Source organism: Charadrius vociferus, unplaced genomic scaffold, assembly GCF_000708025.1.
Source record: "Charadrius vociferus isolate BGI_N301 unplaced genomic scaffold, ASM70802v2 scaffold190, whole genome shotgun sequence".
Lineage (NCBI taxonomy): Eukaryota > Metazoa > Chordata > Aves > Charadriiformes > Charadriidae > Charadrius > Charadrius vociferus.
This window is the reverse complement of record NW_009646608.1, coordinates 1,236,280-1,252,094: the sequence shown is the minus strand read 5'-3', so window position 1 is coordinate 1,252,094 and position 15,815 is coordinate 1,236,280. Positions and strand designations below refer to the sequence as shown.

Sequence of the window (15,815 nt, the reverse complement as noted above, 5' to 3'; positions counted from 1 at the left end):
CTAATTCTTGTTGTTAGCACTGTCTTCTACATAACCACTATGGAAAAAAACGCCACTGACGTCAACTACCAACAAACCTGAAAGGTTTATTGTTAACAATGCCTCATGTGAGCAAACAATGTAGTTAAGAGTTGCAGACATTTCTGTCATTCTAATCCATCTAATAAAATGTTACTGAAAATAACCAGGAAGATTTTAAGCTTTTTATTGACTCACTGTAAAACTTCTTTTTTTGGATGAGACAGAAAAAAACCTTAACATTGTGAACACTGACTTGCATATTTTAAAGGAACTACAAACCAAAGCAAACATCCAACATACTGGTTTTTGGTAAATAAAATTTAAACATTACATATTTACAAATCTACAACCATTCATTTAAAAAGTGCTGCTTGCAGACTAACAAAGTACCATTTTTAAATCCCAGTGAGATAATATCCAGAAATACCCCTCTCTATTATTACTATTTGCATCTCCCATTTGTTATACAAAGGTTTTACATGCAGGAATTTTTTCTTTCTTGGGGTACAAATCATTTAATTTGCCAGTGAAAGTCTAATTCCTCAGGCTGTAACTGCACCAACAGCAAACCTTCTCAAAATGGGAAACAGTCAGCAGTGTCAGAGAAACAGCACAATTTCTATTCACATTTCAGTATTTCATCTCCAATAATTATTCCAGTGGAACCATAAGTAAAGCAAAATATATATTGCACTGCAAATGTAAAACCTTTGTTTAAGGGTTTTGACATAAGCATTATTTAGTACACAAAAGGAGAAAATTCAGTTCATACAAAATTTTAAATTGAAAATATGTCTCAAATATTTTATTTATCCATCTTTGCGGTACTGGAAAATATACTCAAATTGCTTTTCTAATAAAGGACAGTGAGATTTGAAAACTGTTTCAACACTGAATTGTATGATGCTTAAAAATTATCCACCTCAGGACCTACATTTTGAACGCGATGACTTGAATGAGGGAAATTTCCCACTTAAAGTGTATCACTATTCCAACTATGTCTTATCATACTATTTCTACAGTGGACTGACTTGCAACAGACTTTATAAAACAATTCATTAAGTATAATGATTTCACTGGATGAGCGAGTACATGATATAGTAATTTAAAAGCACACCCAAATAAACACCAGCAATGCTTCAGGAGTGCCACTCTGAGGATGCAAGAACACAGCAGGACTGTTTGTATGAAGGATGCGTACACAATCCTTTTCATGGTACAGTATATTCTCTTCTGATAATACTGGCAGGACCGTTGATATTTGAATGAAGTGGCAAACGTGTCGGGTTTATAAGTCTGAAGACAGGTGGAAGTACTTACAACTAAGCTGGGACTAGAACGGAGGAAGTGGGCCACGTATGACAAGTGCTGCATCGATTCCCGTGTGAGCACACGCAGTTGCAGTGTTATGTCCTGGTAAGTGAGAGGTGGTCAGAGACCGGGCTCAGTCGCTTCTGCCGGACTCAAATGGGAAGCGGGAAGCTCGCTTCATAGCTCGGTACCTCTAACACACCACAGCAGCTCTGGAAAAAGCACTCGCCCTCCTTCATGGCTTGAAGGTCCTGTGAAACAGTGGCTGCCCCAAGTGGTACATGACATGGGAAACAGAACTGCAAAGCGCTGGGAACACTACCTTATACACAGCACAAACACAGATGAGTTTATATACACAGCAACCACTGTATGCAACTTTTACTTGGTAAATACAGTGTACCTACTGTACAGAGCCCAGCAGACATGCGCACTAACTTACAATGAGTATGTTAAAAAAAATAACCTGGTGTTTTTCACACTGGTGCAGAAGAACGAAGCGGGTATGTATGCACCCTACACTGATACACTGCTTACCGTGTACCTGGGTGACAAAAGTAGCTACATTTCATGCGTGAGGAATACTTTACAAGCATGGCAGTACAAAAGAGAGTATCGCAAAGTATTAAAATAAATTAAACATGAAAACTGCTGGTAAGTGTAGCATGGCTGGCTCCACCTCAGGGTGGGGGGATACTTTCAAAAAGGTCAGCTACATAATTAGCAGCAAATTAGAGAAGAGGTATTACCCCATGAAAGCTGTATCCAACAAGACTGCATCAATTATAATCAGCATACACCTGCAGCTCTACAAATTTTAAATCCTTTCCCCTTAGGGCAGCATCTTCTTCCTGCTTTCCAGAAGTCTGGGAGGAGGTTACGTAGAGCTTCATTAGCAGCATTACTTCTCATTTAAGCCTCTAAGAGGCTCACTATTTCATTTAACAAAGTAAATGTGAGCTTTAAAGTTTATCTCCATTCTGCCTAACTAAATATTGCTGTATAATTACACTTGCAAACTAAAGAGATTTAAAAAAAAAAAAACTTGCTGGTAGAGAGACCAAAATATAAAATCTAGTGTAACAGCTGAATATTTAGAAGTATTATAACAACAACAACTAAAATAAATTAGAATTGGAAAACCCTTTAAGATTACTTAAAATGAAGCTATTTGTTATGGTATGGCTTAATTTGTTTAGGGTGTTTTATACAATTCAATGTCTGTTTTCCCACCTCCATACAAGACTTCTGATATTTTCTCTGGAGCCTGCCTTCTGCTGAGGAGTTGCTATGTGACTGAGAGCACAGAACAGGTTTTTTTTTAAAATCTCTAGAACAAGAAAACATGAGTCAAAAGCCATGACTCCACAACAAGGACCGACAGAATTTTTCTTCACAGAAAAAAAAAAAAATAGTTGTTTTGCCTGTGAAATAGAGACCAAACATTCCAAGTACATTTAACTATGCACAATATGCCCCAATAAATTACATTCCCTATATATTCCCTGTAGCAAGTTTGCTGTAGCTACTTTAGTTAAAAGCTTTGGATTAGCATTATGTACGTGTCATATTTAGTGTGTTTCAAACACATCCACCACGACTCTGAACACTGCACATTTATGAAGAACTTCTTGCAGGCTGTTACTTGCTTTGTATCACATCTGTAATGAGGCCACATTAACAAATGCCAACAGCTGAGCTGGACCGATTCCCTAACATAATCTGTAGGACTCTTCAATGTTTTCTCTTTACTGGGGAATGGGGAGTGAAGAGAACAGGAGAGGAAGAGGAGGAGATTTCTACACAAGTGTTTTACAGAGACATCAGTGTGTTCATTAGTGGAGTTGTACAGAAGTTTACCATTCCTTCCTTCCGATTGCTGCAGTAATGTGTTTTCCATGTGTGCATGAGAGATCCTGTATCTAGAGTACTGTCTAGGTGAAGGTTAACATTTTCTATTCTGCTTTAAAAACAAATCACTCTTCAAAAAGTAACTGGACAAGTTACTATAAATAGCAGTGTACTGCAAAAAAATAAGCACTGTATTGCTTATGCAGCAAGTCCATTTAAAATTCACTCCAGTAATTTAAAAAATTAAAAAAATATCAACTTACTATAAACAATTTAAAATATGTATAATACAACTTTGTATGCTCTTCATAACATCATGAATATTCTATGTAAACAATAGATTTTGAAGAATTTACTTCGCTCACATTAGTTTCAGTGCATTGTTTCTGTCCACCTGTTGGTTGTTTGGTTTTTTTTGTGGTTTGTTTTTTTGTTTGTTTGTGTTTTTTTTTTTTTTTAAGGGAACTGTAATGCGTTGTCCCAAGTTAAAGAACTGATTTTGTTTAGCATCTTCCTTTCTGCACGCTGATTTGCAGAAAGGACAAGGGACAGGGAAATAATATTTGGCCCATTTTTCACTCCATCCATTTCCACAACTGTAGATAGGCCTAATTTTTCCAAGGCCTTCTGCCACAGCACATTCGTACATACATTTCTGAACACTGAAGACTGAGATGTTCCTTGTGACTGAGGTGGTTATTTTACACAGGTATACATCATAGATATCACCTCTTTATCTAGGCATATTTAAAGATATGGTTCTCCAAAAGTCTTCCTGCATTCCATCACTCCAGTACTTGGCGGTCTATCGCAATTATGAGTGTTCTTCACTTGATTAGCTGTGAGACGATCATAGGCCATTTTGTACTCTCTATCAAAAGCATCTGCAGAAATAGAAAAACAACTTCTATACACCGTGTCCGAAACCACAACCCAAATGCAATGACAACCAGTATACTTAGCAGCAGAAAATAACTGTAAAGTTCTTTTCATTCAGTACTTACCATAGAATAGCACACATCTAATCTACAGATCTTTTTGGTTTTTTTCCCCGGAAGCTGAAGAACTAGTTTGCATACCTTCATAATCTATGCTTATTTGAATAATTTATAAAACTTACCTATATCAATGTTATCTCTTCCTAGGGCAACAAGTGAAAGAAATAGTATTTCTCTGTAAAGGCTCCTGAAATTGTAAAAAGAAATGTCAATTTATGTACTACAGTAACATACTACAAAACAAATTAAAAATAGATCAAAGCATTTCAAGATAACTTGTTTTTAAAAAGTGGAATTTTGAACATAATTCCTGATTGCCACCTCCAAAATGTTGTAATTTCTGACCCCTGGAGAATGCTCTGGACTCCCCACATACAGACACCACTCGCGGTAGGTCCATATGGTGTCCACCGATGTGCTGGAAGTTGCACCAAGTGCATGCAGAGCAAAGCGTGCACTTAGGGCACTCAACCAAATTCCACCAAATTTGACAAACGGGTAAGGAGCTCACTTTTCTGCATTCCCACATTATCTTGAAAAAGCAGGCAGACAAGCAAATAAACACCCTGCTAATGCTCCAGCTGTTGAAAGGACTGCTATATATCCTATTATACATAAAAATCAGTAAATCCAGGCAAGAAATATAAATCCATAGGAAACAATTGTCACTAATTCCACTGCTAACGGAAAAAAAGCTTCCTATATATGAGACTTAACCTCTCTCCTTAACTCCTCTTCTGTTCTCTACTGGAGACTTAAAAACAAAAAAAATCCACCCATGCGCCCTAGGAACAAGTGTAGGGTTTTTATTTAAAGAAAACTGCTAATATATAAATAACATTTAATAACAAAATATACACAGACATACATACTCCCTACTTGATATCCCATTATTCAGAGGTAAGAAGAAAAGGTGGCTGTAAAGAGGAGAGGAGAAAGTGAAAAATAGTTTCTCCAATTTTTTTTTTCTAAACTAAGTTTTTGAAAGTTATGACAAAAAAGAATATTTACCAGACTGAATGATAAATTTGGGAACTGCTGAAAAAGTCTTTTTGTCTTTAAAGAACACACTATGAGAATTTAATTCATATTACAATAGCCTTATTGTTGTCCAACTTCACTTTCTCCAAGCATTCTTATGTATTCTTATGTATTCTTACCGCTGTCTTTTAATATGTGGCCATTTGTTCAATCTCTCCAATATTTGACTCATTGGTCCGTACACATCATTCATCTTAATGCTTTTCACCATACTTCTCAAGAGCTCCTGATTAAAAGAGTCGTCATCTTTTTGCAATAAATGGACCATTGGGTACTTCTGGGCTGAAAAACATTAGAAACACTGTAACAATAAATATATTCTTTGTGTAGCAAGCAGGAAGTTATTAAAACGTGGGAGGCTATGCAAACTGAAAACAATCACATATATGTAGTGAATACAGAACAATAAACATCGAGTCAAAATAATATCAACGTAAGAAACAAAAACACATAGAAGAAAACTCAACAGCTGTAATGGGTCATGAGCTATTTTCAGGCACATGGTCCAACACTGGCAACAAAACTCTTGGTAAGCAAATTCTAAAAATAAGAAAACAAGCCAAGTAGATGAACTTCCAATAGAAGTTCAGTGTATCACTGAAACATATTCCCTCTTATTTTTCCCTTCCCAATGAGGAAAAAGCCACTGGAGCTACTGGTCAATGATTTGAAACAGATACACTGGAAAACTAAACTTGTTCAAGCATTTTGCCGCCAAACATACAACCACCCTCCCTCCCTCCCAAAACAAGTCACATAGAATAGCAACACCAAACTTAACACTCACTCTCAAACAAAAGAGTGCGATTTTGACCTGCAAGACAAAAAGCAGCATGATCAAAAATCAGTTATGTATCTTGCGTGAACTATCCACAAAGACATCTTTTTTCAAGACATATTCTTCAGTTCCTCACAATGAAAATTGTTCTTTAAAAAAACCCCAAAAAACAAAAACCACAAAAACAAACACACCACCAAAACCCACAAGAAAGTAAGCTTACTCTGAGCATTCCATAAAATATACAGAGGCTGCCTTGGATCCTGGTGCAATTTCATATTGTCCCATAGCATCTGAATAAGAACATATTTACTGTCTTCTGACATACAGTTTCGTGGAATCTGAAGAGAAGAATGCATATTTAAAGATATTTTATTACAAAGCCATGACAAAGGACATTAAAAATAAAATTAAAAATGTATCTTTAAATCTATAGGTCTCATGGTAAAAAGCTTTAATATTAAAACTGCTGTAAAACCAGAGAACACTAAATCTGCACAGGATGTCAGTGACATAGCAAATAAGTATTTTGTGTTATCTTCCTACAATCCTTCTACCGCTTAACTAGTCAAACTGCAATAAAACCATCTAGAACTTACCTTCTTTGGAACTGAGGATCACAAATTACAGCACGACTGGTAAGAGCTGAACACTTATCCCACACAAGTACTGCTGAGCCCAAGTTCCAGAGTTATGCATATTTTCCTTCAGTTGACATGTTCTTTACCAATTCAGGACTGGACCCAGCATATTCTAAGACACATTTCTAAGACTTACTGAATTATCTAATGATTTCCTAGACGGGAAAGCAAGCGTTCCCCACATGTCAGCATTTCTTATCTGATTCCATACCTTGGAGTTTTTATTACAGTGCTCAGAAGAAAGTATTAATCCGGGTAAGTTGCTGGGCAAGTCCAAGCGTCTGAAATACCACACCAAATTCCAGAACACAATAGGATGATGATCTACAAAATCCGCCACCGTTATTGCATGATCCCCTTCATTTTCAAGTAAGCTCTCAAGCTCTTTCCATACCACTAGAGGACTGAGATAAGGAACTGTTATAGGATCAGGACTAGGTAAGCGCCATTCTAGGCCCAAGGAATCCTATGGTAAAAAAAAAACCAACAAACAAACCATTAGTCAAAATGTAACTATTTTTACAAAGTCTTATGAATGCTTTTGTTCCCTATGAGACACATCAACACCTAAAAGGTACAACTAATATTAGTTTCAATAATAAAACCTAGTATTTCTTGTCATTTGAGATGGTTAATTCTGTTCTGATGCTGTTTCACATTTTTCTAATCTATCACACACTTAGAAAAAACAACATTTAAGGTAGAAAAACTACACACTGTTGGTCCTTGCAAAGTAGCAGGCAGGCTACCAGTAGGAATGATATGGCTGATCTTCTGGTTTTCCTTCTCATCTTCTTCCAACGGACCAAAAGTACTGATACTCCTTGCTACAGGGTGACTTGTACATTCTGACCCAGAGGTATTTTGTCTTCTTCCCGAGGGGATCTGGATACTTCTGGCACAAGTATTGTCATGCTGCTTAGATTTGCTAGGGAGGGAGGAAAAAGAAAAAAAAGGTTAAGAATCTCAGCTTTTTGTTTTACTCTGAGTGCTCAAACACGTACACAGACACACAGAAATAAACTGGAAATAATTGACCTGATACCTCAAATTCTGCCTTGTCAGCCACCACACTAATTCATGCTACAGTGCAAGTTTTATTCCCCCTTGCACTGATAATGAACACAAACATTCTAAACTAGTTCATAAAATTTGCAGAATTACAGATGCCTACATGAATGTTTATATTAGGGATGAAATGGCAAACATCAGACTGAAAAAGCACGATGTGGCCAACCCAGAGATACGGGAGAGGCAGCAAGGAGATCCCCTCTAAAATCAGTTTCTCCTCTTCAGACAGCATCTTATGAAATTTATTTATGTTGATGAGGAATGCATGCATATTCACAGAGAGCCCGAGTAATTTCTATGCAGAATATGCAGGTTTACCTATTTGAATTTAAATCCTCTTGAACAGACATTAGAGATGTAGTGAGGCCAACAGTAGCTCCAGTGTTACAGGACTTCCCGCTCTGATTTGAAAAAAGTGATGGGAACTGCATGTTTTCTGTAGAAGGGCTGGACTTCAGAAAATAACTGCAGGGAAAGAAAAGCTTAATATTACCTAAAACCAAACAAAAACCACTTCGCAATTATGAGCATTCAAAATTGAGGAAAATTCAAACAATGTTATTACCGTCCAGGTCGCCGAAGATCTCGGATTTCTATGCTTAAAAAAGGCAGAAATAAGTTGCCACAAAATGGACACGTGGTATTGAGATTTGAATCATCTGCTGTCCAACCTGCCATGATTTCTTCATCATGAACTAAACAGTCACAAGTTCGACATCGTGAACAGCTTGAGATGAGGACCTGCATACAACAGATAGCAGTGTTCTGTTATGACACTTTCAAAACTATTTGTCTTTTAGAAGGCAGCTAAAACTACAGCCAAAATCTTTGCCCCTTGATGAATATTGCTCACCACTTGCATACAAGTTCAGTCACATATCCATTCCCAGGCTTTAGGTTGTAACATTTGGGTTTAAACTTATGTACTTTAGAACAACTATTAAATCTTAAATCCAAACGGCATTACCAGACAGCTGATACGGTAAATAACTGGAAGGAGCACTGCCTGAGAAATTTATTAAATGCAGGCCTTTGTTCTACTGTAGCAAGTAGACTGGAATCTGGAACTAAGCTAAAGTATATTTATTTCACGAGCAAAGCGGGTTAGCTGACCCTTTTATTGCTTCTCAGCCTAAAGCCAGCCAGTTATTCAATTATATTAACAATAACATGTCATTCATAATCTGTTCACAAACATATACGGTACAGGAATATTTACGCAGCTACATAACTTAATCTTAGAATTTAAACACTCTTCTGTAGTGACTGCCAGTATAATAGAGATGAGGGAAAAAAGATGAAAATGACCAGTCATTAATCCAAATCCACTGGAAAAAGAAAAAAGACAGAAGAAAAAAGAGCCACCCAAAACCAGTGTAACAGTGAAAAGCAAAATGATTTTTTAGAAGCTACAACAAGAAATAGCTAGTTATCTATTCTGTATCTTTAAATGCACAGTGCTACTTAAGACTTGGTATTTTCACTTTAAACAAATTCAGCTGTGCAAGGGATTTAAATGCCTGAAGTCAATAGCATCTAATTCTCAAACTCTGGAGAACTGCAGCTTTAAGGACCAAAAAAGGGGACTGCAATAAAGATGTTTCTAGAGCAGGATTTGAAATGAAACCTACTCTGTCACAGAAATATTTATGTACCTTTCAGTGGGTTAGTTTTAAGCTTTGAACTTTAACAGAGATTCAGATAGCGTTTATATTTAAAGACATAGGCTTTTAGCATATCAATTAAAATCAATAAATCATCCCGTACCTCCATAGCGTAGTTCTGAAACACGCTGGTACTACTTGTACTGCAAGAAGATATCAACTCCGATTTGTCAGGTAAAGGGAACTTTGAAAGAGAACCTATTAACAGAAGAAACCCAAAGTATTAGTTATTCAGAATATGCTTTTTTAGTAAACTGGTTTTCGGTCAAACAATACTGCAGTTACAAAATGTGTGATGAAAGATGCAACAAATCAGATATACTCAGACAGAAAGAAATGCTAAGCTAGAGTGCGAGGCTACCATCTGCCCAGCACTAACAACAGCAAAAAATAAAATCTACCAACATAGAATTTCCATATGTTCAGTTTTCATCTTTTACAACAGTTGGTAGCTTGGAAACAAGTTTTACAGATTGAGTAATTCATACCCACACCTTCTGCCTGGACAAAAACTAGGGAAGGATAGGAGGTGCTGCTTGTGGCTGCAGATATCCCTGACCCTTCTCTTTGCCACACTAAATGAGCCAGGCTCCCCTCAGCCTCAAGATGCCCCAAATCCCCTGGACATGACTGCAGCCTCCACTGCCCCTCTCTCCAGTTCCTCCACATCCCACAAACTGGAGTGCCAAATCTGGGCATGCTCTTCTAGGAGCTAAGTGTAGGGATCCAATTAGACAGATCTTCCTTTCATCCTGATTCAGCTTAGAAAACCATACTCCATAATGACAATGGTACAGAAATTGATGTAACAGTCACTACCAATTATCCAGCACAGATTACGAAAAAAAAATTAAAAATACGAAGTCTGTCTGATAATCAACTTCAACAGTGGTTTATAGAAAATGATAACAAATTTCTAAAAAGGATTTTTACTACTTTTAGAAAAAAAAACTAGACTAGACTAATAAAGTTACTGTTTGAAAGTTTTTACAGATGTTTTCTGGAGCTGTACAGCTTACACAAATAAGATGATTACATGAATACCAAAGGACCCAGAGAGTCTCTTATTTGCATAGCTGTAGCATCCAGAAACATATTCAGGGACAGGATGTTACTATGCAAGTTATTCCATAAGAAAGAACACCCAAAACAAATTTCCACAATAAAAGTGTCTATAAGTATGGACATAGCTGTATGACTAACAGTTTGCAGGTAGGAAAAGAAAAAATTTACTTCTGCCACAAAAAGGACTAGTGACTAGGATGATCCCAAACTGAGAATTATAAAAGAACTACTTCTAAAACTCGAATATTTTTGTTCAGTTCAATGAATTAAATGTAAAAGCTGTCTCTTACCACACTGGTCAAATTGTTTTGCTGAGCCATCGTGGGAAGCTGAGCTTTCTAGACTTGTTCTGCTGAGGCCAATTCCCTTAATTTCTGATGTGGTATTCTCCTGAGGAGAAGCACTTTCAAAATCATTGCAGACATCTTCATCAGTTAGAGAAGTAGATTCCGAGTCCAGAGCTCCAAGAGATGAAACACTTGCTCGGTCTGAATTTTGATCCTGAGAGAAGAAAACAAATTCCACTGAGAAATGGGAAGGAAAGCAAAAATATTTCTGAAAATAAGAGGCAGCTTTCTTTTTGTCAGTAAATTCAAGGCGTATACTTGTTTTCCCAGGTATACTTATGTTTTCCCACTAAATATACTCTGAACTCATGCTAGACCAAAATTTTGTTTGATTCAGGACAATAAAATTAGGGTCCTAGCAACTCAAACATGATTAAAACTTAACACACGTAGTCTACCATGCTGCATGTCATTCAAATGGAGGATTCATCACGTAGGAGTTGGTGATTAAACCTTTACAAAGCTTATTCCTTAATTATTGGAACTGAGTTGGGGGGGGCAATAATCATAAAAATTTACCTTTGAGGATGCAGCATACATTGTAAATTTTGAGTACCACTTGCTAGCTTTTTCTGCAACCCCTTTTCCAGCAGAAAACATGCTGCTTTTTAGAACGTCAAACTTAGGTGTTAGCAGCGTATCCAAGTTGAATGACGGTGAAGACACAAGTGTTAATGCGCTAGTTGCATCCTGTGACTGTTCCTTTGCTGGACTGTTCGGGGAATAAGCTGGGGAGGACCAAAGCCTGTCTCTTGGCTTTTCTTCATTTTTTGCATGATAACTCTTGGATTTGGTAAGATTCGATGGCCTTGGGGAGTTTGGGGGAAGGCTGGACCTCCTACAAGACTGGATTACTGTTGGACTCTTTTTATTAGCATTTCTGTCATCATAGGGTTTTTGCAACTCAATGCTCGGGGCACGACTTGACAAAGGGCTGCTCATATTGTTCATGTACATGACTATTTCTTCAGCTAAATCTCGTCTCGCAGACGGAGTAGAGACACTTCTATCATCATCCTCCTCATCATCCTCTTTCTGCTGTTCTGTCTCGGCGACCAGCAGAGACAATGGATCAAATCCAGTTTCAACATCTGTCTTTTCAACTGGCTTTACTGGAAAGCTGCTCTTCCTTTGCAGCCTTCTGGATTTTTCACTGGAGGGTTTCACTGCTGTAGATGTTTCAGGTTCTGCATCCAAGTCTTCCAGATCAAAAATAACAGGAGACTCTGTTTTATCTGTAAAACTGCAATCAAAAGCTGCGTCTTCATCACTAGATTCTTTCTCCAGGCTTTCTCTCTTAGATCCTAAAGAGGAAGTTCTGATATTAAGAGTTTTTGGCCTTATGCTTTTCTGTAATGCACTGGATAGGATTTTGGCATCAGCTCCTAGTTTTTCAACAATTTCTCCAGGATTTGCTTCCTGATTTATTCTATTTATCATGAGTCCCACTAAGCCATCTCCACTCAGGTTACGGTTCCTGCTTTCCCATGATATCTCCCTTAAGTCAGGTTCTACTGCGCTTTTATGTCTCTTTCTCGAGGATTTACTTTTTATAACTTCTGCTTCACTGGCATCCTCAAAAGGTGATGTAAACAGCAATCCTACAGAACTCTCTGAAAAACAGATGAAACAAGGTGCTTTGTTTCGTGCTCTGCAAGAAAACTAAACAAAATTACAAAAGAATGCAAATTTGTCTCATCTTTCAAACAGTTTACAACACAGAGATGGACTTCACAATGCATTGTGCTAGTGGTTGAAAAGTTGAGTTGACCATGGTCATAACTTTTAGGAAAGGTCAGATGATAAAATATTTTGAAGATACTCAAATCATACAACTCAAAAGTACTTCGAGACACACCATCAAGAAGTCTCAGATGTATTCAATTTCCTCTTTTGGAGACATACTCCATTATTAAGAGGCTTGAAAGCTCAGGACAGGAAAGGTATCTGGGAAATGGTAGAAAAAGTAACACTTTCTAACATGATGAATTAGAAACAGAGCCAACAAAAGGAGTTATTGTCAGAGAAATCTGCATTGTTTTGCCAGAGCATAAAGATGCAGACTTTAAAGTATGATATTACAGCACTTCAAGTACACCTGACAGTATTATAAGAACCGGATTTGACACTACTGAAGACTTGTGAAAATGCCTGAAAGTTCCTTTTAATAGTATTGCACAGAAACCTCTTGTCCATCCTGAAGGAATTTATTAGTTACTGGAGGTTATAAGAAAAAAAAAAACCCAGACCTGGGATTAAGTAAGCAGATGTTAACCATGGGGGGGAAAAAAAAAAAAAAAAAAAAAAAAAGAGCAAACAAGAAAAAAATCTGGAAATGCAGAATATTCAGACACATCTCCCTGACACAGCATATGCAGATTCTAACCTAAACTCACTCCCACAGATTTCATCGGCCGCTGCCACTACACCAATAAAATACCATAAGTTTTGCAGAAAACAGAACTCAGGTACCCTACTTAACACTTTTGTTAGAAATGGAATATATATAGACAAAACTGCACAAGAATCAAAATCTATTTTCTCTTCCACTCACCCGTGCTAGCTTCTCCTACAGTATTGTCAACTGTACCGTTGAGTCGCACTATGCTAGAAGTGGCTTTCGCATTATTTGAGTTCTGATAATTAAGTTTAGGTAGACAGTCACCACTCCCCTTTGCACTCTCCACTTCCGACACTGTACATAGAAAAGGACAGACAGCTCTTTAGGATCAAAGCAATTTAATTTAAATCTCAAGTTTCCGTTCCCCATTAGATGCTTTATGCAGGATTAAGTGACAGCATGTTGTACATATCTCACGATGCATAGGCTGATAACTACTCGGGCAGAGGCTTTCAAGCTGGAACAATTGAACTATGGATATTTAATTCCCGAAATTACTTTTTATAACTGTAAGTTCCCTAAGCTTCTGTACACAGAGTCCAAATAACCCGCACTTGCATACCAAAATTTGCAGTGGTTCTGGAGACTAAGAGCACCCTAGTTCACTCACAAAGGATAGGCATAAGAGTATTTTCTCCTGCCTTTGCAAGAGCTCAGGGCCAAGGATCCTCTCCATGCAGATCTCATTACCCCCCATGACCACACAAAAGGAATGAAGTAAACGTTACAGTACTTATATTCCACTCTTTTAGATATGAAAGACAAATTCTGTTGTCAGGTGGCTACCCAAAATAGACAATTACTTATCTAAAGGAATTCAAGCAACTTAATATTCCCAAGTTGTATTCAAAAGTGCAAAACATTTTGTCTACAGAGAGCCACAAACTTGTCTTAATTATGCCTAAAAATAAGACAAGCTTTCAGCAGAATTCACATTTTCTCTGTCCTCAAAAGTTCTGTTACACCTAAATAACCTACCTGCCATCTTACAGGTATATTCTTATCACCACGGGTAACACACAAATTTTCAAACAAACTGAAGAAAAAACACTAATGCTAAAAGGAAGACTGTGGAGAAAAAAACACTGCAGTAACTTTTCTGGTTCCATGTTTTCTCATACTTTTACACCACTTCCACTTGACAAGGGGATAGTTAAATAATAGGGGAAAGCACACTGAAAAATTTAAATAGTGATATTATGAGGAGAACATTTATTATGAAGAGTGTTTTCAATGAATGTATATGGGAATCTATAGTACATATACATTTTTACTACACAATCTGATCTGCTATATGCATGCATAAAGTCTATGCTGCTCAACTGCAGCTAAGGGAATCATGAGCAGCAGATGTAAAACCTGAAGAAAAAAAAAAAAAAGAGGCCCACAGGAAATCCAAAGCTGTTCTCATTTCTGGAATTCTCAAAATTTGGGAGATGCATCAGAGAGCTGAGCAATTTCGACCTCTCACAGACCTGCAAAAATTCAGCTGTTCTCCTCTTACAGGATTTATAAAGAGAACAGATTGTTAGAAAAGGCTTTCCTGTAGATTATGCCTATAAAGCAATTTAATTTTTTAAAAGACAAAAACATTAAGCTGTAATTATCATTAAGCCTTTGTATTACCATTATCACTTATTTGAAGGGAGTGAAAAAAGAACTGTAAATTTAAAAGCGAAACCATTAGATATCCAGAAAATTACATTTAGAGAAAAGAACTTAAGGCATGGGCATAAACTAGCATTATCACACACCCTCACTGCCAAAAAAATAATCAGCTGCCCCACTTAGCTTTTGCTGAAATCCCTATTTATCCACAATGAACTAGATATCTATATTCACGAGATACATACAAGAACTGGAGTCACTCTCTCTCTTGTCCTCTTTTTGTTCTTGTATATCTTGAAGACAAGTTTTCCCTTGCCTGGCTTCTTCTTTGAATGATGTGTTATTGCCAAAGTCTGAAAGTCCCCCTATCGTAACAGGACAATGACAGAATAAAGACAATTATGGTATGTAACAGCATGACATTCTTAAACAGAATAAATTGAATATCCACAGTAATTCAAACGCCTCTTATCAAGTACATTTCAATTAACAGTGAATGTTTTACCACAAAAAAAGTGAGAAAAATGATTGGCTTACTTGTACAGTATAAACATTGAAGCGATGCTCTACATGATGAAATAAAAGGGGAAATTTGCAATATTGCTTTTTAAATACTTTACTAAAGCATTGCTTGTCTTTGATTCTGTTCCCTGGTTTATTTGATCAAAATGTCACATCTTTTCAAGAACTCTAAGAGTCATCTAAACATGGTTTCATTTTAGAGCAATATGTTTCTCAGAGTTAATACATATAATTCTCATGGTTTTACTCTAGAAAGTAAAAAAAAAATTAATCAATGCAGCAGCAACCATGAGTTTGTTTGCACAATAAGATCAAAATAAAAATAACCAACACCACCCAAAAAGTGCTGCAAGCATTCAAGCTACTATCTGGTCATTCTTAAGACAAAATGCTGCCCACAGTATAACTAACATAGTCTGATCGATTGATTTCAAACCCCAAATTTACTTAACACTAACATATTTGTTCCTTTTCCAGGTTGTTATAAAGCATTAGC

At 36.9% G+C, this 15,815-nt stretch overlaps 1 protein-coding gene across 1 annotated transcript in view; it reads right to left on the bottom strand.

Annotated features, from left to right (window-relative positions):
- Positions 1 to 3,930: 3,930 nt before the first annotated feature.
- The window catches only part of DENND4A (DENN/MADD domain containing 4A), a 38,458-nt gene continuing 26,573 nt past the window's right edge, over positions 3,931 to 15,815 (bottom strand). The window contains exons 18-31 of the mRNA XM_009886845.1: positions 15,043 to 15,162; positions 13,343 to 13,483; positions 13,175 to 13,183; positions 11,308 to 12,401; positions 10,759 to 10,942; positions 9,480 to 9,574; positions 8,278 to 8,453; positions 8,031 to 8,177; positions 7,359 to 7,569; positions 6,853 to 7,107; positions 6,224 to 6,341; positions 5,342 to 5,504; positions 4,304 to 4,368; positions 3,931 to 4,067 (exon numbers count right to left, since the gene is read on the bottom strand). Of these exons, the coding sequence (XP_009885147.1) occupies positions 3,931 to 4,067; positions 4,304 to 4,368; positions 5,342 to 5,504; positions 6,224 to 6,341; positions 6,853 to 7,107; positions 7,359 to 7,569; positions 8,031 to 8,177; positions 8,278 to 8,453; positions 9,480 to 9,574; positions 10,759 to 10,942; positions 11,308 to 12,401; positions 13,175 to 13,183; positions 13,343 to 13,483; positions 15,043 to 15,162 (2,915 nt within the window). The remainder of the gene's footprint in view (positions 4,068 to 4,303; positions 4,369 to 5,341; positions 5,505 to 6,223; positions 6,342 to 6,852; positions 7,108 to 7,358; positions 7,570 to 8,030; positions 8,178 to 8,277; positions 8,454 to 9,479; positions 9,575 to 10,758; positions 10,943 to 11,307; positions 12,402 to 13,174; positions 13,184 to 13,342; positions 13,484 to 15,042; positions 15,163 to 15,815) is intronic.